This window comes from Spermophilus citellus (assembly GCF_964194105.1).
Source record: "Spermophilus citellus genome assembly, chromosome: 2".
Taxonomy (NCBI): Eukaryota; Metazoa; Chordata; class Mammalia; order Rodentia; family Sciuridae; genus Spermophilus; species Spermophilus citellus.
Window position 1 is genome coordinate 257,035,333 of NC_138183.1, and position 26,088 is coordinate 257,061,420.

The 26,088-nt window shown below is 56.1% G+C and overlaps 3 protein-coding genes across 7 annotated transcripts in view; 1 reads left to right on the forward strand and 2 right to left on the reverse strand.

Moving 5' to 3' along the window:
- The window catches only part of LOC308630769 (uncharacterized protein), a gene marked incomplete at both ends in the record, with an annotated part of 36,122 nt that extends 34,138 nt beyond the window's left edge, over positions 1–1,984 (reverse strand). The window contains 2 exons of one of the 2 annotated variants that reach the window (XM_081261341.1): positions 782–1,352; positions 1,764–1,984. In XM_081261341.1, coding sequence (XP_081117467.1) covers positions 782–1,352; positions 1,764–1,984 — 792 coding nt within the window. Of the gene's footprint in view, positions 1–781; positions 1,353–1,763 lie in introns of those variants that run through there. The other variant, XM_081261340.1, reaches the window with a different exon arrangement.
- LOC308630755 (uncharacterized protein) overlaps positions 1–26,088 on the forward strand; it is a gene marked incomplete at both ends in the record, with an annotated part of 112,691 nt that overhangs the window by 26,217 nt on the left and 60,386 nt on the right. Inside the window, one exon of one of the 4 annotated variants that reach the window (XM_081261298.1) lies at positions 21,947–21,978. In XM_081261298.1, the coding sequence (XP_081117424.1) occupies positions 21,947–21,978 (32 nt within the window). Of the gene's footprint in view, positions 1–21,821; positions 22,614–26,088 lie in introns of those variants that run through there. The other 3 variants (XM_081261299.1, XM_081261300.1, XM_081261301.1) reach the window with 3 other exon arrangements.
- Positions 15,241–15,960, reverse strand: LOC308630782 (uncharacterized protein; the record flags this gene model as incomplete). Its single annotated transcript, XM_081261423.1, has 1 exon — positions 15,241–15,960. One exon carries the CDS (start codon positions 15,958–15,960, stop codon positions 15,241–15,243), a length of 720 nt encoding a protein of 239 aa, XP_081117549.1.

The following is a 26,088-nucleotide window of genomic DNA, read 5'->3' on the forward strand; positions in this document are numbered from 1 at the left end:
CAGCCTCCCACATCAAGCCTGGAAAGGGACCCAGGGCAGGGAGATGCCCCAGGCTCTCCTGAGTCTGGAGCTCTGGCCTGATTCATGGAGGAGCAGTGTGCCGGGAGCAGCACCCTGCGTTTCCAGAACTCTCCACGCACGGCTGCCTTGACATTCCTACTGATTTCGACTCAGTGACTTTTAAAAAACTCCCTCTGTGTTGGTCCATTTCCAGCTCCTGAATGGCCTGAGACTACACCCTGATGGGACCCAGGGCAGGAGCTGGGAGGAGGATCCAGGAGAGCGGAAAGGGGCTAAAGAAATGAAGAACACCATGGAAACAGAGTGGGTGACAGACTTTATTTCAGGACATCGAGGGTACACGCCTCCACAGAGGAATCAGAGAAGTTGGCCAGAGAGGGAGGGCCCAGAGCCAGCCTGGGCTGGGCCACTGTCAGTGGACAAGGCGCTCACAGCTTGGGGGTGCCCAGGCTGCGGGGACTCCACTATGTGCTGCATGTCCAGGTGAAGCCAGAGGCCATGAGGGTCAGTGACTCAGAGGCTGGAGAACGTGGTGAGGGGGGAGAGGCATGATCCCTGGGCATTGGAAGAGGGACCTAGCCCACCAGTTAGTGGTGTCCTTCTTCCCTGGAGACCTGGGTCCTCCTTGGTCTGCAGATGCAGCTTCCAACAACTGGAAGATAAGAGCCAGGGGTGAGCCCCAGGGGTCTGGGGTGCAGCTCCTGCCTCTGTCTGGAGACTGAGGGTGTGCAGGGGCCACTGAAGTTCTGTGTCCAGAACCTCAGATCTTGCACTGACAGCAAATAGGGGCACAGCAGCTGGACTGGCAGCAGGAGGACCCACAGCCTGAGGAGCAGCAGGGCTTGCAGCAGCTGGACTGGCAGCAGCAGGGCTTGCAGCAGCTGGACTTGCAACAGCTGTCCTGACAGCAGCAGGGCTTGCAGCAGCTGGACTGACAGCAACAGGGCTTGCAGCAGCTGGACTTGCAGCAGCTGTCTTGGCAGCAGCTGGACTTGCAGCAGCTGGACTGGCAGAAGCAGGGCTTGCAGCAGCTGGACTTGCAACAGCTGTCCTGACAGCAGCAGGGCTTGCAGCAGCTGGACTGGCAGCAGCAGGGCTTGCAGCAGCTGGACTGGCAGCAGCAGGGCTTGCAGCAGCTGGACTTGCAGCAGCTGTCCTGGCAGCAGCAGGGCTTGCAGCAGCTGGACTTGCAGCAGCTGTCCTGGCAGCAGCAGGGCTTGCAGCAGCTGGACTTGCAACAGCTGTCCTGACAGCAGCAGGGCTTGCAGCAGCTGGACTGGCAGCAGCAGGGCTTGCAGCAGCTGGACTGGCAGCAGCAGGGCTTGCAGCAGCTGGACTTGCAGCAGCTGTCCTGGCAGCAGCAGGGCTTGCAGCAGCTGGACTTGCAGCAGCTGTCCTGACAGCAGCAGGGCTTGCAGCAGCTGGACTTGCAACAGCTGTCCTGACAGCAGCAGGGCTTGCAGCAGCTGGACTGGCAGCAGCAGGGCTTGCAGCAGCTGGACTGGCAGCAGCAGGGCTTGCAGCAGCTGGACTTGCAGCAGCTGTCCTGGCAGCAGCAGGGCTTGCAGCAGCTGGACTTGCAGCAGCTGTCCTGGCAGCAGCAGGGCTTGCAGCAGCTGTCCTGGCAGCAGCAGGGCTTGCAGCAGCTGGACTTGCAACAGCTGTCCTGACAGCAGCAGGGCTTGCAGCAGCTGGACTTGCAGCAGCTGTCCTGGCAGCAGCAGGGCTTGCAGCAGCTGGACTTGCAACAGCTGTCCTGACAGCAGCAGGGCTTGCAGCAGCTGGACTGACAGCAGCTGGACTTGCAGCCCCCACAGGAGCCACAGCCCCCCTTGCAGCCCCCACAGGAGCCACAGCTGGAGCAGGAACAGGCTGGCACACAGCAGCACACGGGCTTGCAGCAGCTGGAGCCACAGCCCCCACAGCTGGAGCCACAGCCCCCTGAGCAGCCACAGCAGGTCATGGTTCTGGAGGTGGAGGGTGGAGGAGGTGAGAGTTTAGGGTGGAGAGGGAGGAATGAGGTGTGGGGCCTCCTGAGCCGGGGCTTTAAGTACCTGTCTGGGGTCCTGATGGCAGGTACAGTCTCTTCCTTATGTCTATTTCCACACTTTCCCTAGGGAAGTTGTGTGTTTACAACAACACAAACTGCTCCACCTGTGACACACCCACTCATCCACTGCCTTCTGTGCAGCTTCAGTGCCCGGCTCCTCTGGCTGGGGGACCCTCAGAAGGAGGTGATTTGGGAATGTCTTGCCATGTCCAAATCTCCCTTCCTTCACTGCAGAGACCCAGTGGAGTGACCAATGTTTCCTTTTGTCCAAAATCATAAGAAATTCAGATTCTGGTGCAGGTGAGCCAGGTGCACTTTTAGACTCAAGACAGCTTGTTCTGTGGACTTTGCAGCTTCTACTTACCAGCCATGCAGGTTCCTATCCACACCCTTCCCCCAGCTCTTTCTTTGAGGTTCAGAGTTCCCTGCAGAAGAAACTGCTTACTGTCATTGCATCAGTCCCCACGTACCTCCCCACCTTCGCCCTCTCACTGTGCAGGGTACCACTGGCTCCAGGGCTGCTGCACACTTCAGTTATATCCCTGGGGCAGAACCACGACTCTTCATGACCTCGTGTTTAACCTCTTATTTGCCGTTTCTGAAGTGCAAGAATAACATATTTAGCATAGAAAAATATCAAGAAATCCCCATAAGCTCAAACAGAACACCCACACCTGCCAATGCATCATCTCAGAGGCAAATTCTCGTTTTCCTCTCAGGATGTGACTGTCCAAACATTGGGAAGTGTACTCTTGTTGCTGTTTGCATTCATCCGTTTTCTGTTACTGTGATGAAATATCTGAGGCTAGATACTTTATAAAGAAAACAGCGGCACCTACGCCCGGGAAAGCAAGGCAGTCATCGTCTTTTGGTCCGGGAGGTGAGTCCACCCTGCCTGTGGCCACAACAACCCACAGAGCCTTTTCAGCCTCAGCATGAGTCTCGTGGCCACCTGTCCGGCGATTTAACATGGAGAAGTCGAGGCCGCGGGGGAGGTGGGGAGGCAGAGAGATGGAGGGCAGAAGCGTGGATCCCCTGGGCCCTGCCTGCCTCCGGAGCTGTGCTCCTGCCTGTTTCCTGCTCTGGGAGGGCGGTGAGCCGGAGGGTCCTGCGGAGGAGCAGGTTAGATGAGGCTCAGGTCGAGGCTCAGGTCCGCGCGGCTGGTCGCCTTTGCTGTCCACAGGGCTCTGCGTTCGCAGCGCCTTTCACCTGGAAGCTGCGAGGAGAAACGGCTAGTCTCACCGCAGCCTTTCTCCCCCCTGAACCAGGCAGCCGGAGGGACTGTGCTGCCGCTGAACTGAACATGTCCTTGCCCGTCGTCTCTCGCCTCAGCCTGGCTTCCTTCTCTCTGTAAATAATCGTGAGGAAAATGAGCAGATTCTGGTTGAGTACCTGAGTGTGCGTAGGACTCAGAAGTGAGTTTATTGATCCCATCTCTCCCTGACACCAGGCGTTCTCCTGTGGACCATGTGGACCTGTCTACAAGAGAAAGGGACTCCTGGTTCTCAGGACTTCCCATCTGTCCATTTAGTACTTGGAGCTGCTGTGAGAGACATGCCTCTTCAGGAATCTGGCCTTCCCCGGAAGGAGCAGGAATGAACGACCAAGCTTCAGGAGCAGTGACATTCAACCATGTGGCTGGGGTCCTCACCACACAGGAGCTGGGGCTGCTGGACCTTACTCAGAGGAAGCTGGACCGAGATGTAATGGAGGAGAATTTCTAGAACCTGGTTGCTGTGGGGTACCTTCCCTTCAAAGTGGATATGGTGTCTCAGTTGGAAGCAGAAGAGCTTTGGATGATGGAGACAGAAACCCAGGGAAGTAGCTATTTTGGCAGTACCAGTCAAAATGAGATGGAAATGCTTCAAAAATTTGCATTGAAATGTAGAGAGCCATTTTGCTGTGCTGCCTTGTGTGGGCGTGAGCCTAATTCTTGGGCTGAGACCCAGTTCTTTGTTTTCAGCCACTCCCTAGAATACAATGTATCAATTGTCCAGCTCCTGGAACAAACTGTTTTCAAGAAGTGCTTGTTGCTTTGCACAAGCTGGAGCTGGGTGTCTCTTGCATTATGTGCAAGTGCTGGGTCTATCATTCTATTGGCTGCTGCTGTGTTGCTATGCACTCTTTGTCCAATGGTGCACGAGCAGGGCTGCAGCTGAAGTATATAAGGGGTGGTTTTCTCGGGCTCGGGGCCTTTTCTCTCTCATCTATACCTCATGGAAGCTTCCAATAAAGTGTGTTAAAGAAGAATCCTGCTGTTGTCGTCTTTCCTGCCGGCGGGTAGACGCGACAAGTGGTGCCGAAACCCGGGAAAATCAGAACTTTCAGTCGACAGGAGTGGTGCACCGATCGTCCGTGAGTGGACCCCTCGTCCCGGAGTGGACCCCTCGTCCCGTGAGTGGACCCCTCGTCCCGTGAGTGGACCCCTCGTCCCTGAGTGGACCCCTCGTCCGTGAGCGGACCCCTCGTCCCCGAGAGCGGGACCCCGTAGGCCTCATATTTTATTGCAGCTGCAATGTGTGCTTTTACTTTTGTTTTCTGTGTTCTTTTTGTCGTCTGTGTCTTTTGTTTTCTGTGTTTTTCTTGTTGTTGTGTCAGGGGTGCCGCACCTTCAAGTCCGCTTTTCTCGGCCCTAGATGGTCTGTTACGCTCCAAGGGCCTGAAAGTGAAGCATAGCACTTTACAGAGATTGGTGCAATGTGTTGCTTCGGTATGGTTCTCTGCTTGTGGTTTCTCTGTCGCCTTAAGGCCCGCAATGCTCATGATAAGGCTATGCTCACACAAGCTCTTGCAGCTTTAGAAAATGGCAACTCACCTCAAGTTTGGCTTGCGCAAATTAAACAGTGAATCTTTGACATGGTCGTTGCACCCCAAGTTTACGGACATTGCACTGGGAACGACATGTCTCTTCTTGCTATTCTCTTAGTGTTGGAAAGCCCTTGCACTCTGCCGGCTTTACTGCCATTGCACGCAGATGGGTTTCCACACTAGTGCTTTTCTATCGCTTTAGGACCCGTGCCTTTCTTTTAGGGTGTTGCCAACTTGTTTGTCGTTGTATTTTTATAGCCACAGTTCAGCCTCAGAGACCTAATAATGACTGGCTGAGTAGATACCATTAAACGCCTTGGCAACAACGAGCTGATCTTGTAGTACCCAGAGACGGGCAACTTTCACGCTTGCACTGCAACCTAAGACAGGGGAATGGGGCCTCCCCAAGGACGGGTAAGCAATGTAAGGGCAGTGAACGACCTAAGACAGGGGCTACTTGATTCCCTTTGACGTGCAACAAACAAAAGGAAAACACTGCTGGCAGTGGATTCCCCCCGGCCCCCAGGGCTTGGATCCAGCCCTGAAGTTTATGCACGTCAAGGAGGCCAGCTCACAAGGCCTTGTAAGATCTGTGGTGTCTGTTTTCATATTCAGCCAATACCGGTCATGCGGGAACGTCCTGACCTGCTTGGGTCTGATAAGGTTCCTGGTTGAAGGCTTAGTATGAGTAATGGCAATTCACCTCTACTCTTGCCTGTATTGTTTTTAGAAAACAAAAGGGGGGAACTGTAGAGAGCCATTTTGCTGTGCTGCCTTGTGTGGGCGTGAGCCTAATTCTTGGGCTGAGACCCAGTTCTTTGTTTTCAGCCACTCCCTAGAATACAATGTATCAATTGTCCAGCTCCTGGAACAAACTGTTTTCAAGAAGTGCTTGTTGCTTTGCACAAGCTGGAGCTGGGTGTCTCTTGCATTATGTGCAAGTGCTGGGTCTATCATTCTATTGGCTGCTGCTGTGTTGCTATGCACTCTTTGTCCAATGGTGCACGAGCAGGGCTGCAGCTGAAGTATATAAGGGGTGGTTTTCTCGGGCTCGGGGCCTTTTCTCTCTCATCTATACCTCATGGAAGCTTCCAATAAAGTGTGTTAAAGAAGAATCCTGCTGTTGTCGTCTTTCCTGCCGGCGGGTAGACGCGACATTGAAATACCTTTCACCTGCAGAGTATCCTGCTGCCAATCTGGAAACAGGTTGAAGTGAATAACCAGATGTCCTCAGAGGAAGGATCTCCAGTCATCACAAGGAGATCCATTCAGGTTTTTGAAAGTGAGAGCATACAAAGAACCATAAAGGAAATGGTCCCAGGTATGCTGAAAATGAAGAGTTTTCAACTTTAAGAACCCAGGACTCTTGCCAGAATGCATTCTGAGCAAGTCAGAGAATCTCAGTGGAAGTAAGCTAATTGGTGTGAAAAGCAGTGTGCATTTGTGTGCAGACTTGACGAGGAGATCACCATCCAGTGAACATGTTAAAAATGAGACAGAGCAGAAGCCCTGCAGATGTGACAAATGTGGCCGGAGCATTACTGATGGCTCCAACCTGCAGTCACCCTTTTAAGAGAGACCACATCCATGTAGTTAGTGAGGTTGGAATGAGCTTCCATTACAGTCCAGTGCCTCACCTTCATCAGAGGGTCCCCCAGGGGAGAAGCGCTTCATTCAGAACACACAGCTGCAAACCCGTCAGACTCCGCCCAGGAGAGACACTGGGCCAGGTCAGGGATCTGGCGATTGCTTCAGTAAGAGCCCTTTTTATCCTCACCAGTGTAACCCAGGAGAGAAGTCCCACAGATGTGACAGCTGTGGCAAGAGATTCCATAGCAGCACAGGCTCGTCACTCACTATAGGACTCACACTGGAGAGAAGCCTTACCAATGGAGGAGTGTGGCAAGGGTTCACTCAGGCGGCACATCTCCACACCCATCAGCGAGTCCACACTGGGGAGAAACCCTGCAGAAGTGAAGTGTGTGGCAAGGGCTTCAGCCAGGCCATCGGAGAGTCCATCCTGGAGAGAGACCATACTCCTGTGGTCTACGTGGTAAGGGCTGGGTCAGTGCTCGGGCCTCCAGTCCCAGCAGAGTCCACACAGGGGAGAAGCCGGACAGAGGGCAGGTGTGAGGAAAGGGCTTTAGAGACAGTTCGCGGTTCACACCCATCAGAGAGGACCCACTAGAGAGACCTCACAGGGTGGGAGTGTGGGAAGGGCTTGGGGGGAGCTGGAGTCTTCGCCATCACCAGAGGGTCCACACAGGAGAACCCCATAAGTGTGAGGAGGGTGGTAAAGCCTTTAGTCTCCCCTCAGGTCTTGGAGTCCCTCGGAGGGTTCACACCCGGGAGAAACTCTCAACGTGAGACATGCGGAAAGGGGTCTGGTGAGAGCGCACGCCTTCCAGCCCACCACAGGGTCCACGCTGCAGAAAGACCTTACAAATGCGAAGTGTGTGGCAAGGACTTCAGTGCCCCGCCCAGCCTCCGTACCACCAGAAAGTGCACAGTGGCAAAAAGCTCAAGAAGTGAGGATTTTTGTCGACTTCTGCCAAAATGTACAACTCAAGTACTTTGAGTCTGTGCTGGTGACGAGACCCTATAAAAACACCGAGAGCGGAAGGGGTCTTCCTCAGACTCAGAACCTAACACATACCTTAGAATGATGACGCAGAACCAGAGTTACAAGACTAGGACTCCAATTCAGGGAAGAAATTGATACTCCATCCTGGTGGCAACATCCAGTTAATATAAATGGCCATCTTCCCCCCCCCCAAAAAAATTACAAAATTACAAAAAGAAAACAGCGTTGATTTAACTCACGTTTTTGGAGTCTGAAGGTCTAAGCAGCAAGTGCTGGCTCTGGGGACGTCCCCTGACCCCTGGCAGCGTGGTGGCAGGGATCATATGGGGAGAAAAGAAGCCAGAGACTGGGAGGCACCAGACCCTGTGAGCTCCACTGGCTTCCAGGAGAGCTTCCCCCATCCCTGTGGGGCCATGACCCCTTGACCTCGCAGTGCCCCACTGGGCCCTGCCCCTCAAGGCCCCCCCTTACTACCTCACCTCAGAGCCAGAACTGACCCCAGGAGACTGCACCCCTGCAGGTGGCAGAGGATCCGAGTGCTGCCCCCTGACAGGCCCTCCCACCCCGTGCTTCCTTCTCCCAGGGGCAGCGACTGCTCTCCGCCTGTGGCTGCTCCCTGGGGACGGCCCCGGTCTGACTGCACCCCAGCTCTGACTGCACCCCAGCTCTGACTGCACCCCAGCTCTGAAGCCTCCGCACAGCTCGGATCCCTGGGGCTGGGCTCCGCACTCCCGAGGCCTGTCTGCTGGGTTGACCGTGGTGGGAGGCCTGGGAACTGGCTCTCCATGGCACTGTCCCTGCTGGCACCTGGGCCATGTGGCCCTGCTCCAGGGGGAAACCTCAGTACAGCGTGGAAGTCAGCTCACCATCTGCAGCAGGGCCATCTGCTGGCGGGTGGCAGGGCTGGGCGCATGCTCGCTGTGGCCAGGTGGAGAGCCAGGCAGCCTGGCCGAGGCTGGTCTGGGATCTGGGCCCGTGGAGGTTGAACCCAGGTGCTGAGGGGCTAAGGTGTGAAGGGCAGGCGGGCAGGACGCCTCCCACACCAGGGTTGAGGAGCCGGGACCCTGCCCTGGGCTCAAAGGAGCCCTTGCCTAGGGCCAGCGTCTCCTGAACCCAGCCTTCCTCCCTCCCTGCGGTGGGGGGGTCAGGCCTGGAGCTAGGACGGGCCCCTGGCCTTCAGGAGGCTGCTCCTGGCACAGACAGAGCCAGGTTTAGGCCCTTAGTGCCCTCCAGCCTGCCCTGTGCCCCTCAAGGTGAATCTTCCTAAATCCCATTTGCTGTCCACACCCAGGACCTGGGACCTGGCCCTGTACTGTCCCTTCAATCCCAGGCCCCCCCTGGGACTCCATCACGTCTCTGTGGTGCTGAGGCTGGGAACCAGGGCCTCACACAGGCCAGGTAGGCGCTGACCACTGGGCACACCCAGCCTGGACCGCCAGTTTGGGGGTGGATCTTTCAGTGGGCAGTTCTGTGAGATTCCGTTGCCTATGAGGATTCAAGAGACCACTGCAATCAAGACGCTTAGCCCTTCCATCGCCCTGAAGAGTCCTCATCTGCCCCTCAGTCCCCTCTGACGGTCCTGGCCCTGGGCTAGGACTGCCGTGTGCGTGGACGAGCCTGCACGGGGTGCAACCTGCTGAGCTTGGCACTTGATAAACCTAACTGAGGTTGGGCCACGTTACAGTGCGTGTCCACAGACCACCTTCCACAGCCGCATGGTGTTCCGTGGTGTGGACCCCTGGCAGTTTCTGTTTGTCCCCTGCCCCACAGAAACAGGAAGGACTGCCACTCAGAACGGAGTCTGGGTGTTGGATCAGTCTGTGCTCTGTTGCTATGACAAAATACTTGAGCTGGATTACTGTATAAGGATAAGGGGGTTGTTTTTCTCACGGTTCTGGAGGTCCAAGAACACAGGGTTGGCATCTGCTCAGCCCTGGGGAGGACCACATGCAGATGGCATCCCAATGACGGTACGTGTGTGAGAAGAGCGAGTGGTGCATGGGCTGGGAGGAGCCAGCTCCCTAACAGCCTGTTCTCACAGGAGCTGACCACCCTACAAGACCAGCATCGACCCCTGGGCTGGTGGAGCCCCAGACCTCGGCCTGCCTCTCACCCTTCCTCCTCCAGGCCCTGCACCTGGCCACCACCATGCTGGGGACGCAGCCTGCAGCCAGGCTCGGGGAGTCGCTCACACCGTCTCCAGACGTGGTGGACGTGGACTGACCATGCAGGGTGTGCGGCAGGTTCAGGGCTCACATCTGGCTTCCTGGGAAAGCCGCGGGTCCTGAAAATGGCTTGAAGGAGCAGGAAAGCAGGTACCAGACCCTGTGGGTGGTCGGGAGGAGGAGTGGCCTTCCTCACAGGTCATCAGAGCAGGGACAGAGGGGAGAGGGAGGTGCCCCTACACGCTGTGGCATCCACGCCAGGGTGAGCCGCGTGGCCGGCAGTCCTTTCCTCAGCGCACGGGCTGCACTCCGGCCGACTGGCCTCAGGGGGCATCAGGGTGCATCAACACCTCCAGGCGCTGAGTTTCGTGTCAGTACAGGTTTCGACTTCTCTGGGACAGACCCCACAGCGTGGCCACTGGGTCCTGTGGAGAGTGCCCGCTGAGCTTGGTGGGCCCAGTGGGTCCGGTTTCCCCAGAGGCTGGACCTCCTGTATTCCCACCAGCCCGGGTAAGAGCTGGTGGCTCCCCACCTCACCAGCACCTGGAATCTTCGGAATCTTAAAAGACCTTAGATGTTCTGATAGAAGTGCAGTGACGTCTCATTGGCCTTTAATTTTGCATGGCCAGCTGGGTGAGGTGGCCATACTGTCATCCCAGCCACTCAGGAGGCTGAGGCAGGAGGGTCACAAGTTCACGGCCAGCCTGGGCAGCTTAGCAAGACACTGTCTCTAAACAAAAAATGAAAAGGGCTGGGGGTGTGGCTCAGTGGTAGAGCACCCTGGGCTTGATCCCCAGGCCACATTAAAAATGAGTTTCACGGTTCCCTGGTGGCCCCTGTGCTGACCCCTATGCTGACCCCTGGTGCTGGCCCCTATATTGACTCCTGTGCTGACCCCTGTGCTGACCCCTGGTGCTGGCCCCTGTACTGACCCCTGTGCTGATCCCTGTGCTGACCCCTGGTGCTGGCCTCTGTACTGACCCTAGTTGCTGTGCCATGTGCTGACCCCGGTGCTGACCCCTGGGGCTGACCAGTGCTGACCGTTGTTTCATGGCCATCTCACCTTCGTCATCCTCCTCTGTGAACTGACTCTTCAGACCCTTCACCCACGTTCCCGCTGGGACATCTTCCTCACTGTGGAGTCTGGAGGGTTCTTGGCACATTCTGGGAGAAGTCATGTGTCCCGTCAGTGGGACGTGCCCCAGGTCTGGGCTTGCTGGCCCACCCCTTGCTGGAGTCTCCTCTGGGCAAGACTTTCCAGTTCTGAGGAAGCCCAGCTTATCAGTGGTTTTCTTTTCGACCGCGTCTTGACCGCGTCTTTGGAGCCACGGGAGAGAGCTCCCACCTCCCTCTTGTCATGGAGATTTGCCTTCTAAATCTCTTCTGCCATCCGCTCGTGATCCGAGTTATAATAAACATGAAGTTTGGGTCAAGACAGATTTTCTCCCCCTACAAATATCCAATTGTCCCAACTATTTGTTGACAAGAGACCGCCCTGTACCCTTGCCCCAGTGGCTGGGCTTGGTGGGAGAAACTGGGCTCGCTGCTCTGCTGGGTGGCTCTGCGAGTCTTTCCTCCACCAACACCCCCTGTCCTGACTTCCCCAGGGGCAATTTTATCCTAAAGTTAGGGAGTGCTGTTCCTCTAGTCATGTTCGGTTTTTGCATTTCTTTGGTTATTCTGGTTCCTTTATCTTTCTATGTAAAGTTTTGAACAGGGTCTATATCTACAGTGTATCCTGGCAGGATTTTAATAGGAATGTTTTTAAAATACAGGTTAATTTCAGAGAATTGGCATCTTACCACATGGAGCCTTGCAGTACGTGATATGGTCTGTCTCGGTTGATGTGGTCTTCTTGGATTTCTTGCATTAGCATTTTGTCATTTTCAGCATCTACATTCTGTACTTCTTGTTAAGTTTATGCCAATATATTTGGGGAGTGATTGTGTATGATACTGTGATTCCATTTTGGTTTGTAATCATACAGATGGGTGATGCATTTCTATGGGTCGATCTTGCAACCTGGGACCTTGCTAAACCCAGACTCATGTATTAGTTCCCAGAGGATCTTGTGTTTGTTTTCGTTTGGTTGGGTTTGGCTGGGTTTGGTTGGGTTTGGTTGGGTTTGGCTGGGTTTGGTTGGGTTTGGTTGGTTTTGGTTGGTTTTGGTTGGGTTCGGTTGGTTTTGGTTGGGTTTGTCTGGGTTTGTCTGGGTTTAGTTGGGTTTGTCTGGGTTTGTCTGGGTTTGGTTGGGTTTGTTTTTGTTTGGTTGGGTTTGTCTGGGTTTGGCTGGTTTTGGTTGGGTTTGGCTGGATTTGGCTGGGATTGGTTGGTTTTGGCTGGGTTTGGCTGGGTTTGGTTGGGTTTGGCTGGGTTTGGCTGGGTTTGGCTGGGTTTGGTTGGTTTTGGCTGGGTTTGTCTGGGTTTGGCTGGGTTTGGCTGGGTTTGGCTGGGTTTGACTGGGTTTGGCCGGGTTTGGTTGGGTTTGGCCGGGTTTGGCCGGGTTTGGCCGGGTTTGGCCGGGTTTGGCCGGGTTTGGCCGGGTTTGGTTGGGTTTGGTTGGGTTTGGTTGGGTTTGGCCGGGTTTGGTTGGGTTTGGCTGGGTTTGGCTGGGTTTGGCCGGGTTTGGTTGGTTTTGGCTGGGTTTGGCTGGGTTTGGCCGGGTTTGGTTGGTTTTGGTTGGGTTTGGTTGGGTTTGGCTGGGTTTGGCTGGGTTTGGTTGGGTTTGGTTGGTTTTGGCTGGGTTTGGTTGGGTTCGGTTGGTTTTGGTTGGGTTTGTCTGGGTTTGTCTGGGTTTAGTTGGGTTTGTCTGGGTTTGTCTGGGTTTGGTTGGGTTTGTTTTTGTTTGGTTGGGTTTGTCTGGGTTTGGCTGGTTTTGGTTGGGTTTGGCTGGATTTGGCTGGGATTGGTTGGTTTTGGCTGGGTTTGGCTGGGTTTGGTTGGGTTTGGCTGGGTTTGGCTGGGTTTGGCTGGGTTTGGTTGGTTTTGGCTGGGTTTGTCTGGGTTTGGCTGGGTTTGGCCGGGTTTGGCCGGGTTTGGCCGGGTTTGGCCGGGTTTGGTTGGGTTTGGTTGGGTTTGGTTGGGTTTGGCCGGGTTTGGTTGGGTTTGGCTGGGTTTGGCTGGGTTTGGCCGGGTTTGGTTGGTTTTGGCTGGGTTTGGCTGGGTTTGGCCGGGTTTGGTTGGTTTTGGTTGGGTTTGGTTGGGTTTGGCTGGGTTTGGCTGGGTTTGGTTGGGTTTGGTTGGTTTTGGCTGGGTTTGGCTGGGTTTGGTTGGGTTTGGTTGGGTTTGGCTGGGTTTGGCTGGGTTTGGTTGGGTTTAGTTGGGTTTGGCTGGGTTTGGCTGGGTTTGGCCGGGTTTGGTTGGTTTTGGCTGGGTTTGGCTGGGTTTGGCTGGGTTTGTCTGGGTTTGGTTGGGTTTGGTTGGGTTTGGCTGGGTTTGTCTGGGTTTGGTTGGGTTTGGCTGAATTTGGCTGGGTTTGGCTGGGTGGGTCTTGTAGATTCCTAGGGTCTTACATAGTCATGCCTTTGAGATGTGGAGAGTCTGGGGGTCAAGCCCTCCTGGGCTCCCAGGCCAGGCCCCTTGGGTCCCTTCACCTCCTCTCCTCCAGGTTCTGTGTTCCCAGATGTCCACCTTGGATCCCCTCTCTGTACCCCACAATCTGATGTCATCTGACTCATTCTCTTCCACCCTGCTGCTCCTCCGAGCTGACAGCTGCTGGGTGTGACTCCACACTGGCCCCTCTCACCCCTCTCCTGGATACCTCATCTGCATTCCCACGTAGGCTGTGAGCATGGCCTGTCCCCGTCTCCCCAGACCTGTCTCTCCTTTTGTGACAGCAGAATTGTAGAACTAGCCCTCAAAGACCCTCTTCCTACATGGCCCTCTAGAGCATGGGAGGAGCCTGTGACTGGCAAGACCTCACCCCTGTGACTGTGGGAAGTGGGCAGATGTGATTGGGGTCTGCCATGAGTTAAGCTGATCCAAAGTGAGGCGATCCTGGATGGGCCAGGCCTAACCAGAGGAGCTCTGAGAAGGGGCGGGGCCTGAATGGAGAGATGCCCCTCTGCTGGCCAGGAAGGAAGCCAAAGCCTGCTAGGAATGGCCAGTGGCAGTGGTCCACCAGTTAAGGAAGCTCAAACACCAAAGATGGTCTCTGGATGACAACTCAAGCCTCGATCAGAAGGAACTAACCCTTCAAGCCTCGGTGAACATGGGAGAGGTCCCAGAGCTCCCGTAGAACCCTGCGTGGCCTGTCAGCTCAACAATGGCTCCAGGACATCCTGAGGAGAGGCCCAGGTTCCCTCAGCCTGGGCTTTGGACCTATGGGAGCAGGTGAAGTGTGGGTGTGGTTTTTAGTCTCTGAGTGAGCGATTTGTTATACTGCAGGAGACAGCAACTCACCTGCGGCCTCCCTCACCTCATGACCAGCAGCCTCCACCCAGTCAGACTGCACCTGGAGCTTCCTGAGCCTCACCTCCAGTGGCTTCCACCCTGAACAGGTGCTGGTCCTGTACAGCGACCAGCCATGGGACCCACGTGCTGTGCTGCACCTCTGCAAGGCCACCTTTGCCAGGCCACCCCAGTGTAGCCTCAAAACACCCAGACTCTGCAGGGCCCTGCCCGGCCTCCCCTGGTGCTCTTCAGGATCCAGCCTGCAGCACAGCTCTGTCACACACACTCACGTGACCCCATGAGCTGTGGCCCAGCAGTGCCCACACCCCCGCATGCCTTGTGTGTGTCCAGTGCGTGCCAAGCACTCTGCAAGGTTCAGACGTCTAGTCTCCATGACACGGTGGCAGATGACCTCCTTGGTGAGGAGACAGAGGTATCAAGAGGACGATTACTTGACAAACTATTAGCACAGTGTCTGGTCCTGACACCAAGCCAGAGCCCACCCACCCCCTGAAAGCCCCAGCACAGCCTGTGTCTGTGTCCTCTACTGTGTCCCCCCGTGGGGCCCCCACCTCACCCAGGGCCCCATCTCCTCTCAGAGGCCACTGGTGGGTCCTGTCCCTTCCTGCCACTCTGCAGATACGGAGCCTCAAATCCGCTTCCCTCCAGAGTCAGCACCTGTCTTCCTCAGTGCCATCCCGTCTGCATGGGCCTGTCAGAGGTCACTGTCAGTGTATGGCTGCAAGAGTGGACCGCAAACCCAGACGCAGGAGATGGTGACTTCACCTGTGAGGGGGGAGCTGGAAAACATGCACCACAAGAACGGCTTTCTGAGTGGGAGGGTTATTTATTTAAGGATTCACGGTGCCCTGTTGGGGTCAGATATGCAAAGAGAAAAAGAGCGGGCATGAGGCCAGTGTTCGGTGTGGCTGAAGAGCTGAGGTCGCCAGTGGGCCACTAGCAGTGAGGGACCTAGGCTGAGGAGCTCCAAGAGGACTGTGTTTCAGCACAGAAGGAGGGAGAACCCAGGGCGCCCCTCCAAGGCTTCCCATAAGGGACAGTGGGCACAAAGCCGGTACCTCCTCCATGGCCCAGCGATGAGTGCCCAGCTCTGAACACGGAGGAAGGGATACTTTAGAGCCTAGGATGAGGGTGGATCTGCAGAGTAGGAGGCCCCATGAGACACTTCTTCAGACGCCGATGGGATTTCCTAGGACTGGTTAGATCTTACACTGGCAGCACACAGGGACACAGCAGCTGTCCTGGCAGCAGCTGGACTGGCAGCAGCAGGGCTTGCAGCAGCTGTCCTGGCAGCAGCAGGGCTTGCAGCAGCTGGACTTGCAGCAAGAGGACCCACAGCCTGAGGAGCAGCAGGGTTTGCAGCAGCTGGACTGGCAGCAAGAGGACCCACAACCTGAGGAGCAGCAGGGTTTGCAGCAGCTGGATTGACAGCAGCAGGGCTTGCAGCAGCTGGACTTGCAGCAGCTGTCCTGGCAGCAGCAGGGCTTGCAGCAGCTGGACTGGCAGCAGCAGGGCTTGCAGCAGCTGGACTTGCAGCAGCTGTCCTGGCAGCAGCAGGGCTTACAGCAGCTGGACTTGCAGCAACTGTCCTGGCAGCAGCAGGGCTTGCAGCAGCTGGACTGGCAGCAGCAGGGCTTGCAGCAGCTGGACTTGCAGCAGCTGGACTGGCAGCAGCAGGGCTTGCAGCAGCTGGACTTGCAGCAGCTGTCCTGGCAGCAGCAGGGCTTGCAGCAGCTGGACTTGCAGCCCCCACAGGAGCCACAGCCCCCCTTGCAGCCCCCACAGGAGCCACAGCTGGAGCAGGAACAGGCTGGCACACAGCAGCACACGGGCTTGCAGCAGCACACGGGCTTGCAGCAGCTGGAGCCACAGCCCCCACAGCTGGAGCCACAGCCCCCGGAGCAGCCACAGCAGGTCATGGTTCTGGAGGTGGAGGGTGGAAGAGGTGAGAGGAGCAGGTGGAGAGGGAGGAGAGGAAGGAGGAGGCCTGTCCTCCGGCAGCCTTTATATACCTGCTTGCAGGTAGTCCAAGCACACACGCCCTTCCTTGTGTGTGTTTATGCTGTAGTGACAGGGAAGTCCTGTTTGTTGTCTACTTTCAAATACATGCCACAGCTCTGGCTCACCCTGGCTCCTGCCATTGCCCTCTGATCCCCTCCAGAACCTCTCTGGGTCAGAAACTGCAGATTCGGGTCTGACCTGTGTCTCAACCCCGACTCTTGGGCTCAGTTCTTTTTTTTTTTTTTTTTTTTTAAGAGAGAGAGAGAGAGAGAGAGAGAGAGAGAGAGAGAGAGAGAGAGAGAGAGAGAGAGAGAGAGGGAATGTTTTAATATTTATTTTCTAGCTTTCGGGGGACACAACATCTTTGTTTGTATGTGGTGCTGGGGATGGAACCCCGGGCCACACACATGACAGGCGAGCGCGCCACCGCTTAAGCCACATCCTCAGCCCTTGGGCTCAGTTCTGTTCAGAAACAAGCCCTTTCTGTCCCCTCCGCTGGAGCACCTGCCCTCTGTGTGATCCCACGCCTCAGTGGTCGGGGTCTACAATGCTTCTCAGCGTCTAAAGTACCCAGTGCCTCCTCAGTCGCCCCCTCCCTCCCTTCCAATTTTATTTTTGTCTGAGTCATACATAAACACCATCAAAAAATACAATAGCTCTACAAACAGGAAGAGAAAAGACCACCTACCACCCGACGCTTCCAAGTTTTTAAACTGGTATGTTTTGTCATTGACCTCAATAACTTTTCTTTAAATTTTTTTTTAAGAGAGAGCGAGAATTTTTTAATATTTATTTATTATTTTTGTTTTCGGCGGACACAACATCTTTGTGTGTATGTGGTGCTGAGGATCCAACCCGGGCCACACGCATGCCAGACAAGCGCGCTACCGCTTGAGCCACATCCCCAGCCCCTCAATAACTTTTCTTTCACTTTTTTTTAATGCTATTTTGAGGAGCTGGGGTTGTGGCTCAGAGGTACAGCACTCGCCTAGCACGTGTGAGGCCCTGGGTCCCATCCTCAGCACCACACAAAAATAAATTAAAAAATAAAGATGGGACCAACTACAACTAAAAAATAAATATTTTAAAAAATGCTGTTTTGATACCCATTGCCTCTCCAGGGTCACTGGGTGGTGATTTCAGCTCTGGGTTTGTCTCTGGTCCCTCCACCTAGGGCTGCTCCTTGGGATTCTTCAGCACCCCACCCTCACCCCGTGGGTCTCCTGGTGATCGGACGGTGGCCTTCTAGGGGCTCCTTGGGCTCCCGGGGGGGGGGGTCCTGTCCAGTTGCTCCCTGCAGGTTCTTTGTCGGCCTCCGGTCCTCTGGGTCCCTGAGCAGGGTGCGCCCTCCCAACTCCCGGGCCTGGGCCTGCCTGCTCCCTCCGGGTCCTGATCCAGCTGGCCCAGGGGAGCACATCTGCCGCGGTTTCCTGAGAAGCAAAGCACGGCAGACGCGCCTGTGCAGAGTCTGGGTCACAGGTCACAGGTCACTTCAGAGGGCTGAAGAAGGGGCCACGGCACATTCTGCCATCTTGCAGAACACAGTCCTGGCTGGCTGCTCTGGCTGTGTGCTGGGGCCAGGCCCGCGGCGGATGCTTTGCTTTCTCCCGCCGTCCCCAGTCCTCCCACCGCACGCTGGGTACCTCGCACTCCTCTGTGGGCCCCTCAGGTCTCTGCTCAGCCAGGATCTGGGGCCAGCTCTCCCCATGGGCTCTCCCCTCCCTCACCACGCCCCTGCCTTTCTTCTGAGTTCTGGGACCACTGTCAGTTCTCTCTTGCAGACTTCCGGTGGCCTCTTCACCCTGCCATCACCTTTCTCACTCTTCCCATCTCCACCCTGTGGGCCTCGTTGTGCTAATCTAAGGGAAATGGTCTCCCATCTCTTGGGAAATGCCACTTACAGAATCTGAACTTCTCTTTGCTTCTCTGCAGAGGGTCCGCTGTCCCTGCAGAGTTCTTTTCCCTGGTCTGGAGTCTGGTCTGGCCGTGGGGCAGCCCCAGTAGGTACTGTGAGTGGCATGTCACCCCCACAGAGGCCATCGGCCAGGAGAGAGCAAGCCCCATTGAGGGTCCCTATGCCATTAACGAGACCCTTGGGGTCGCATCTGCAAAGACCTGCAGCTCACAGCTGCACTCCCAGAGGGCCCGGCGGAAGGCCACCGTCACTGGCACCCTCGAGCAGCCACCTCCTGCAAGGGCAGAGCCAGAAGAGAGCCCCTGTGACAGCTCCTCAGAGACTGCATGTCCCGGGGACCACAGGGCCTTCTGCCAGCACCTGGGCACAAGGCAGTTGAGTCTGGCCTGCTTGGGCCCCGAGAGACATGCAGGGTGTCTGGGTCCCCTGACAGAGCTGCCCTCCTGTGTCACATGTCCTGGCTTGGACTCATGTTGGAAGCACTGAGGACTGCGCTGACCACTGGGATGCCCGCCCCCACATCAGGGCTGCGGGTCCTGGGGTATACGTGGGGTTCTCTCTCCAATTTCAGTCTGGCCCCCTTGGACTCTGCTGCACCTGGCACCCCAGGGTTTCTGCTGGCTCAGTGTCCTCCCGAGTGGGGAGCTGACCGGGCGCCTCGCTCCTTATGGAGAATCTCATCCATCTGCCTGACAGTATCTCCTGTCCCCGGTTGGGGAGGTACCTGGGGGTGGAGCTCCAGGCTCCACTGAAGCTGGGTGGGCTGGCTCCCTGCATCCTGCCCAGGGGTCCCAGGGGCCCTTGTCACTCTGCAGGTGGCAGGACCCTGGCTGCCCTCTCACCCTCCTTCTCCTAACTTGGAGGTTGTGCTCCAGGGTCACAGGTCACTTCAGAGGGCTGAAGAAGGGGGGAGGTGCATTCTGTCATCTTGGGGTATGCCGGTCACCGCTCATCTTCCCTCCCAACTAGAGCCTCTGGCTGGCCAGTGGGTGCTTGCGGTTGGACAGAAGTTGGTGTGTAGGATGCGGAGGGTGTCTTCACGACCTGCGCTCTTCCTGACCTTTCGGCCAGTCTTCCGACTCCACAGGAGGCTTTGTCTTCACTGTTATTGTGACGTGATTTACGTACAGTGAAATTGAAGACGACTTTGACAAGTTTCAGCAAATCTGTCGCCCAGTGACGGCACCGGTCTATCGTCTCAGAGGTCTCCTGGAGCCCCCTCCAGGGACGCCCACCACTCCTGGCCCACAGGTGTGGCTCTGCCTTGGGTCACTACAGACCTGTCTCTGCTAGACAGCTGAGTGGGTGGCATCAGACAGAGAGGCACTGGGACCAGTCCCTGCGAGTTCCAGCTGTCTCCACGTTCCCAAGCACCACTTCCATCCACAGCTCAGCGAGGGCACTGCATGCAGGTCCCCTCTGCACACAGGTCCCCTCTGCACGCAGGTCCCCTCTGCACGCAGGTCCCCTCTGCACGCAGGGCCCCTCTGCACGCAGGGCCCCTCTGCACGCAGGGCCCCTCTGCACGCAGGGCCCCTCTGCCCTGCGGGCTGGACACGGGCTGCAGGCAGCCCCTCTCGTGTGGCATGTTCTCAGACAACTGCAGGTCCGTCAAGGTGCCTGAGCTACGCTGCCGGTCGGGGCCTTCTCTTCAGCCAAGGGACCTCCCTCGTGCCTGTGCGGCTGGCTCCTGGTCTTGGGCAGCACTGAGCCTGCCTGGTTTCTGCAGACTGGCCTCCACTCATGGGTCACGCTATGGAACCACTCGCATGTGGCCTTCTGACTGGCCTCTTCCTGAGGCGCCGTGTGTTGAGACACATGGTGTTGATGCGCTATCAGAAGTCCCTCACTTCTGCTGGGCTGCCCTGTACCAGCTGATGGACATGCGGCTAGTGTGCGTCAGGCTACACCCATGTCCCAGTCCTGCTCAGACACGCATCCATTTCTCTCCAGCAAATGCAGGGGGCGGGCAGGAAGAGCGGATGGGTCCTCTGGAAACTCTGATCTAACTTCTTAGGAAAGCATGAACTCCTCTCTCAGTGGGGCCCACCAGCCATGCCCCGAGGCCCGTGTTTCTCCATACCTGGGCCAACCCCTGTGCCACCTTTCTAGTGAGTGTAAAGGAGTATCTGGGTTTCATTTCATTTCTTCTTTTCTTTTTTTGGAAGTGCTGGGATGGAGCCCTGGGCTGCGCTCAATAGGCAAGCCACGCCCAGGCCCTGGCGGTCACTTCCAGCAGCGTCTCCCCCTGTGGCCGTGGCCGATCACGTTCCCCTCTGGGAGCGCCTGGGGGACTCCCTGGCTCCTCCTGGCTCACACACTCCTTGGACTGCTTCCTGCTCTGCCTGCCTGGACGGCCTCCCATGGACACTGGGAGACGTGCAGCAGCCTGCCGCCTGGCCCTTGCAAGACCCACTCCAGCTCTCCGCTCTGCTGCCTTCTGGGCCATGTCCATTTACCTAGTCCATCCTAATCTGTCTAAACAGCACTTTAATCTATATGTTGAGATTCTGAAAGTAAACTTCCCTTAAATGGCATCTGTCACTACACAGTTCGCGCCGTCAAGGTTACAGGATAACCAGTAGCGAGTAACCCCGGCCTTCCCTACGGACTAGCCTAGCTCAGAGCTCAGGCTCCGCCACCTGCCACCAACTGGCTGTTGGCTTTTTTGAGCGGCACTGTTCTTGAGAGCTGCGCCTTCCCCTAGAGAATTTCCACCGCACCTGTGACAGTGTAGGTCCTACCCTGACTCAGTGTGGGCACTCACAGGAAACCTGCTGTCCACCATACCACAGGGAGGCACATACACTGCAAGCAAAGGGGGTTCCCCCAGAGTCAGGGAATCCAAATCACTGAGCTCAGAGAGGGAGGGGCCCTGCGCAGGAGAGAAGAGGCTACTGTCAGGCCTCCTGGGGAGAGACCAAGGCCGCCCTGGGCAGAGGTAGGGAGAGGCTGCTGACTGTGGAGGAGACTGTAGGGGTGCTGGACTGCTGGTCCAACAGACCAAGGTCCTAAGGTGCCCAATCCAGAGGACAGCGTGAGCCCCTGGACCCTGCCCGTGGATCTGTGAAGAGCACGACACACACTAGGGGTCTGTGAAGCTCCCTCGGGAGATGCATGGCAGGTTCCATCTCAGGATATGGCAGTCAGTGAGCAGAAGCAGCCCCTGGAAGCCTTCCAAGCCTTCAGGGTGACTGGGAGACACACAGAGCTGCAGGAGCAGGGGCAAGAGAGAGAGGGGAGGCGTCCCCACACCCCAAGACCCTGGACATCCGAGACCATGACCCTCAAAAAATGACATGGACCAGTCAAGGTCACAGAGGCCACAGAAGCCTAGGGAACAAGAGGAGCTGCACTCCTCAGAACATTGCCCGGCACAGAAAAATCTTTCTGGAACTTTCTCCTCCCAGACATGGTGGAGAACATGACCTTAGTCATGATAAACTTGGACCAAGAATCCAAAGAGCCCTGACATAAACATTGAACACAGAATATCAGAAAAGTTTCACAATGTCCCACCTTTGGGAGTAGCCATGGGCACCCAGCAGTAAAAGGCACTGTGCAGGGGTGGAGAAGCTCAGCCCCGCCAAGGGTCACCAGAGCCAGCAACAGCTGGACCCTGAGGTGTAGAAAGGGAAAAGTGTAAGTAGGAAGCAAGTCACAGGGTGAAGCGGAGTTTGTGTTGCTTTACCACAGCACATGACCTCCTGGGAAAAAGAGACAGAGACAGGAAGTGACCAGTGTCCAGCTTCATAACTGACCCCCGGCAGGGATATAAAGCCCTGGCTCCTCCAGAGGCCCCACACCTCACTCCTCCCTCTCCACCTGCTGCTCTCACCTCCTCCACCCTCCACCTCCAGAACCATGACCTGCTGTGGCTGCTCAGGTGGCTGTGGCTCCAGCTGTGGGGGCTGTGGCTCCAGCTGCTGCAAGCCCGTGTGCTGCTGCAAGCCCGTGTGCTGCTGTGTGCCAGCCTGTTCCTGCTCCAGCTGTGGCTCCTGTGGGGGCTGCAAGGGGGGCTGTGGCTCCTGTGGAGGCTGCAAGTCCAGCTGCTGTCAGTCCAGCTGCTGCAAGCCCTGCTGCTGCCAGGACAGCTGCTGCAAGTCCAGCTGCTGCAAGCCCTGCTGCTGCCAGTCCAGCTGCTGCAAGTCCAGCTGCTGCAAGCCTTGCTGCTGCCAGGATAGCTGCTGCCAGTCCAGCTGCTGCAAGCCCTGCTGCTGCCAGTCCAGCTGCTGCAAGCCCTGCTGCTGCCAGAACAGCTGCTGCAAGTCCAGCTGCTGCAAGCCCTGCTGCTGCCAGTCCAGCTGCTGCAAGCCCTGCTGCTGCCAGGACAGCTGCTGCAAGTCCAGCTGCTGCAAGCCCTGCTGCTGCCAGTCCAGCTGCTGCAAGTCCAGCTGCTGCAAGCCCTGCTGCTGCCAGTCCAGCTGCTGCAAGCCCTGCTGCTGCCAGGACAGCTGCTGCAAGTCCAGCTGCTGCAAGCCCTGCTGCTGCCAGGACAGCTGCTGCAAGTCCAGCTGCTGCAAGCCCTGCTGCTGCCAGTCCAGCTGCTGCAAGCCCTGCTGCTGCCAGGACAGCTGCTGCAAGCCCTGCTGCTGCCAGGACAGCTGCTGCAAGCCCTGCTGCTGTGCCCCTATTTGCTGTCAGTGCAAGATCTGAGGTTCTGGCTGCAGGTGGCAAGGGGTTGAATGTGACTAGCAGCTCACACCAAAGCCATTCCTCACCATTCTGAGCCCCTCCTTTCAGAAGATGCAGTTCCAGTGATGTGGTTTCCAGATTCTGTAGGAGCAGGAGCACTTTGTGCTGGCTCCTGCTACCCTGGAATCTCCAAGCTCACTCACTTCAGGTGCAAATCATGTCCCTCCAGTGCTCCCTCATCCAACACAGTCCCAGAGCCCATCACTGCTTTTCACCAGCAGAACTTGGATGAGCCAAGTTTCTGAGTCAACCTGGGTCACTTTCTGAGTCCACTGCCTGTGCACATCCCAGGATCGGCACATCACCAGCCCTCACACACTGCCCCTGCTACCAGCCCTGGAACCTGCCTGCACAGCAGCCACCTGCCAAGGGGTGGACTGCAGCTGCTAACCACTCTAAGGAAACTTACTGCTAAAGAATTCATAAATCGGGGCTGGGGATGTGGCTCAGGCGGTAGCGCGCTCGCCTGGCATGCGTGCGGCCCGGGTTCGATCCTCAGCACCACATACCAACAAAGATGTTGTGTCCGCCGAGAACTAAAAAATAAATATTAAAAATTCTCTCTCTCTCTCTCCTCTCTCACTCTCTCTTTAAAAAAAAAAAGAATTCATAAATCAATACAGGGGCTGGGATGGGGGCTCAGCGGTAGGGCGGGTCCTGGGTTCCATCCTCAGCACCACCTAAAAATAAAGGCATCGTGTTGTGTCCATCTACACCTAAAAATAAATGTTAAATCCATCAATCAATCAATAAACACACACACACACACACACACACACACACACACACACACACCCTACTGGACTCCTGACTCCACAGTGCTTTAACACACAGGCCATTGGGGGAGCAGAGCCATCTGGGCCTGCGCAGAGGGAGCCTCCTCTGCTGAGGTGGGTCTGGGCCACTGACTGCAGACTCAGCAGTAAGTCTACCTGCTTTGCCGCCGTGGTCCAGTGCAGTTATGGAAGAGGGTGGAACAACTGGTAATGGTTACAAGGAGAGAGCAATCTCCTGTGAACAGATGGAATGGGGGGAGGCAACCCAACACAGTAGGAGCAAGTGCAGGGAGAGGGTCTGACCAACCAGCAGGCGCCACTCCCTGAGCAGCAACTGTGTAGAAAGCACTTCACAAATCTAAGGGCCAGGGAATGCCCGGGGAGTAAGAGCACTTGCCTAGCATGTTCCAAGCCTGGGCTCCTCCCCAGCACAGCAAAAGTTCTTAAAGACTGGGGAAATACAGGCTTTTGGATTGAACCTATGATAAAACTATTTTTTTTCTTAAGCCCAGATTCAGGCCAGGGACACTTAATTATGAACCCATATCCCCCGTCCCCACCCCATCATATCATCATCCCCCCCACCAAAACCCTTTTTTTTTTTTCATTTTTATTTTGAGGTAGCAGCTACCTAACTTGCCCAGGCTGGTCTTGAACTTGTGATCCTCAGGCCTCAGCCTCCTGAGTCACTGGGATCACAGGCTTGCGCCATGGCACTCAGCTCTTCTTTTATCTCCTATAGTTAGGATCAAAAAAAAAAGTCAAATTCACAACAGCTCAAGTGGGATGTTGGGTACCAGGGATGGGGTGGGGGAGTTTAGGGAGATATCAGTCCAAAGATACAAGATTTCCATGAGGAGGAAACTGGCTAAGTGGTCTATTTACCACTCAGAGTGAAGATGATTGGTAGCACTGTATCCTATGCTTGAAAATGACAGAGTCACTTCCCAGGGTTCTCACCAGGGAACTCAAAGTGAATAACCATCCATTCAATGGCTCAAGTCCTAGGGACCTACTCAGAAGCAGGTACACCAAGCACCCTGCACACCAAGTCCTGGTCCATCCCCAGCTACACACACACACACACACACACACACACACACTTACCTAAGGAGATCAACTTGGCCACTCCACAGTGCATACATCTATCAGAACATCCTGTTATACATTACAAATGTGTCATTGTCATATGTCAATACAAGTCACTGAAGCATCAATTAAAGAATTAAAAGGCACATCTCACAAGAAGAATAGAGGAGGACTGAGCGGGATAAAATGAGAGGAAATTCCAGGCGATCATTCTGACATGGCACCTGCGGCACCAGTTGGGACTGTACCAGTAGTAAAACTCCTAAGGAGGGAGAAACCTGAAACAGAGCACCCCGCCACTGAGCTGTCCGCTAATCCCGTCGATGTGTAATGGCGACTCCTGGACACCATGGGGATGTGTAAGTGCGCATTGGTGTGCTGAGGTCAAACACTTCACAGCCAGAGGCGTGTCCCAATGGGTCGGCCTGGACAGGAGACTCACAGGTGGCCAGCGCAGGGCACGTGAGGAGAGACGCTGGACAGAAAGAAACGGGTGTCTCAGCCTTTAAGTGGACACTGGAAAGTTTCCCAGATGTGACCCAAAAGCCTAGAATTTGAGGTGGCCATACCTGAGCTAAAAGAACCTTTCAGAACTTCCCCCGCCGGGAGGGGGGCACGTGAAGCAGCCCAGTAGAGCGAGAACTCAACCAGCCATCTGTTTCCGCCATGAAAATGGACGTATAAAATTGTCATCCCATCAAGAAGGAATCCAAGAGTCTGTGTCCACAGTCCAGCAGAAAACCCCACTCAGGGCCCAGGGTTCAGGCCAATGAATAAAGTCATGTTATTTTCTAGGTCAGAGCCTGCTGATGTCATTAGTCCACCTCTTCCAGTTTCTAATTTGTTGTGAGGTCTGTTGTCCTAAGTACCAACTGCAGTGCCTACACCCCTCTCTTGAGACTGAAGATCATCTTGAAGTCAGAGGGGTCAGCAGGGGCTGCGGGAAGCAGAGTCTGGTTTACACAGAGCTCAGCTCAGAGCGACCACGGCACAGCGCCCCCCGGCGGCCCTCCTGATAAACCCACATGGAGCAGCACCTGGGCCTTGGGAAGGTCTGCAGGGAAGGGTGCGGGGATGGCCTACCACCTAGGGCGCTGCAAACAGACCCTGGCCCCCTGCGGGATAAACAGGGCTCTCAGATGTCCTCCAAGTGGAGGTTCACAGCGGTTTCCTTCCTGTGAAAACAGCCTCGACCTGGGTGAGTGAAGAAAGGCAGCCTGGAGCGTCCAGCAGGGAGCCCTGGGCAGGAGGCAGAGTGCTCCCTGCGGTGCGGAGGGGGAAGGCCCGGCTCGGGAGCATGCCTGCACCCTGTGCGCACAACCACCTGAAATACCACAAGGGCCAAGGAACCCACCTTGACAGAGGCCGCCAGCAGAGCCACTTAGAGGGACCAGGAGCTGAGCAGAAGCCCAGGTGACGGGCTGCCTGCTGTGGGCGGTCCACATCCTGCCCAGGAGGCAGTTCCACAGGTACAGACACCTGTGCAGATCCCCAAACCCTGCACTTCCCACAGGGAGTCAGTCTCCTGTATGCCCATCCTACCTTAGAGCTGATGAAGGGAAGACAGGTAG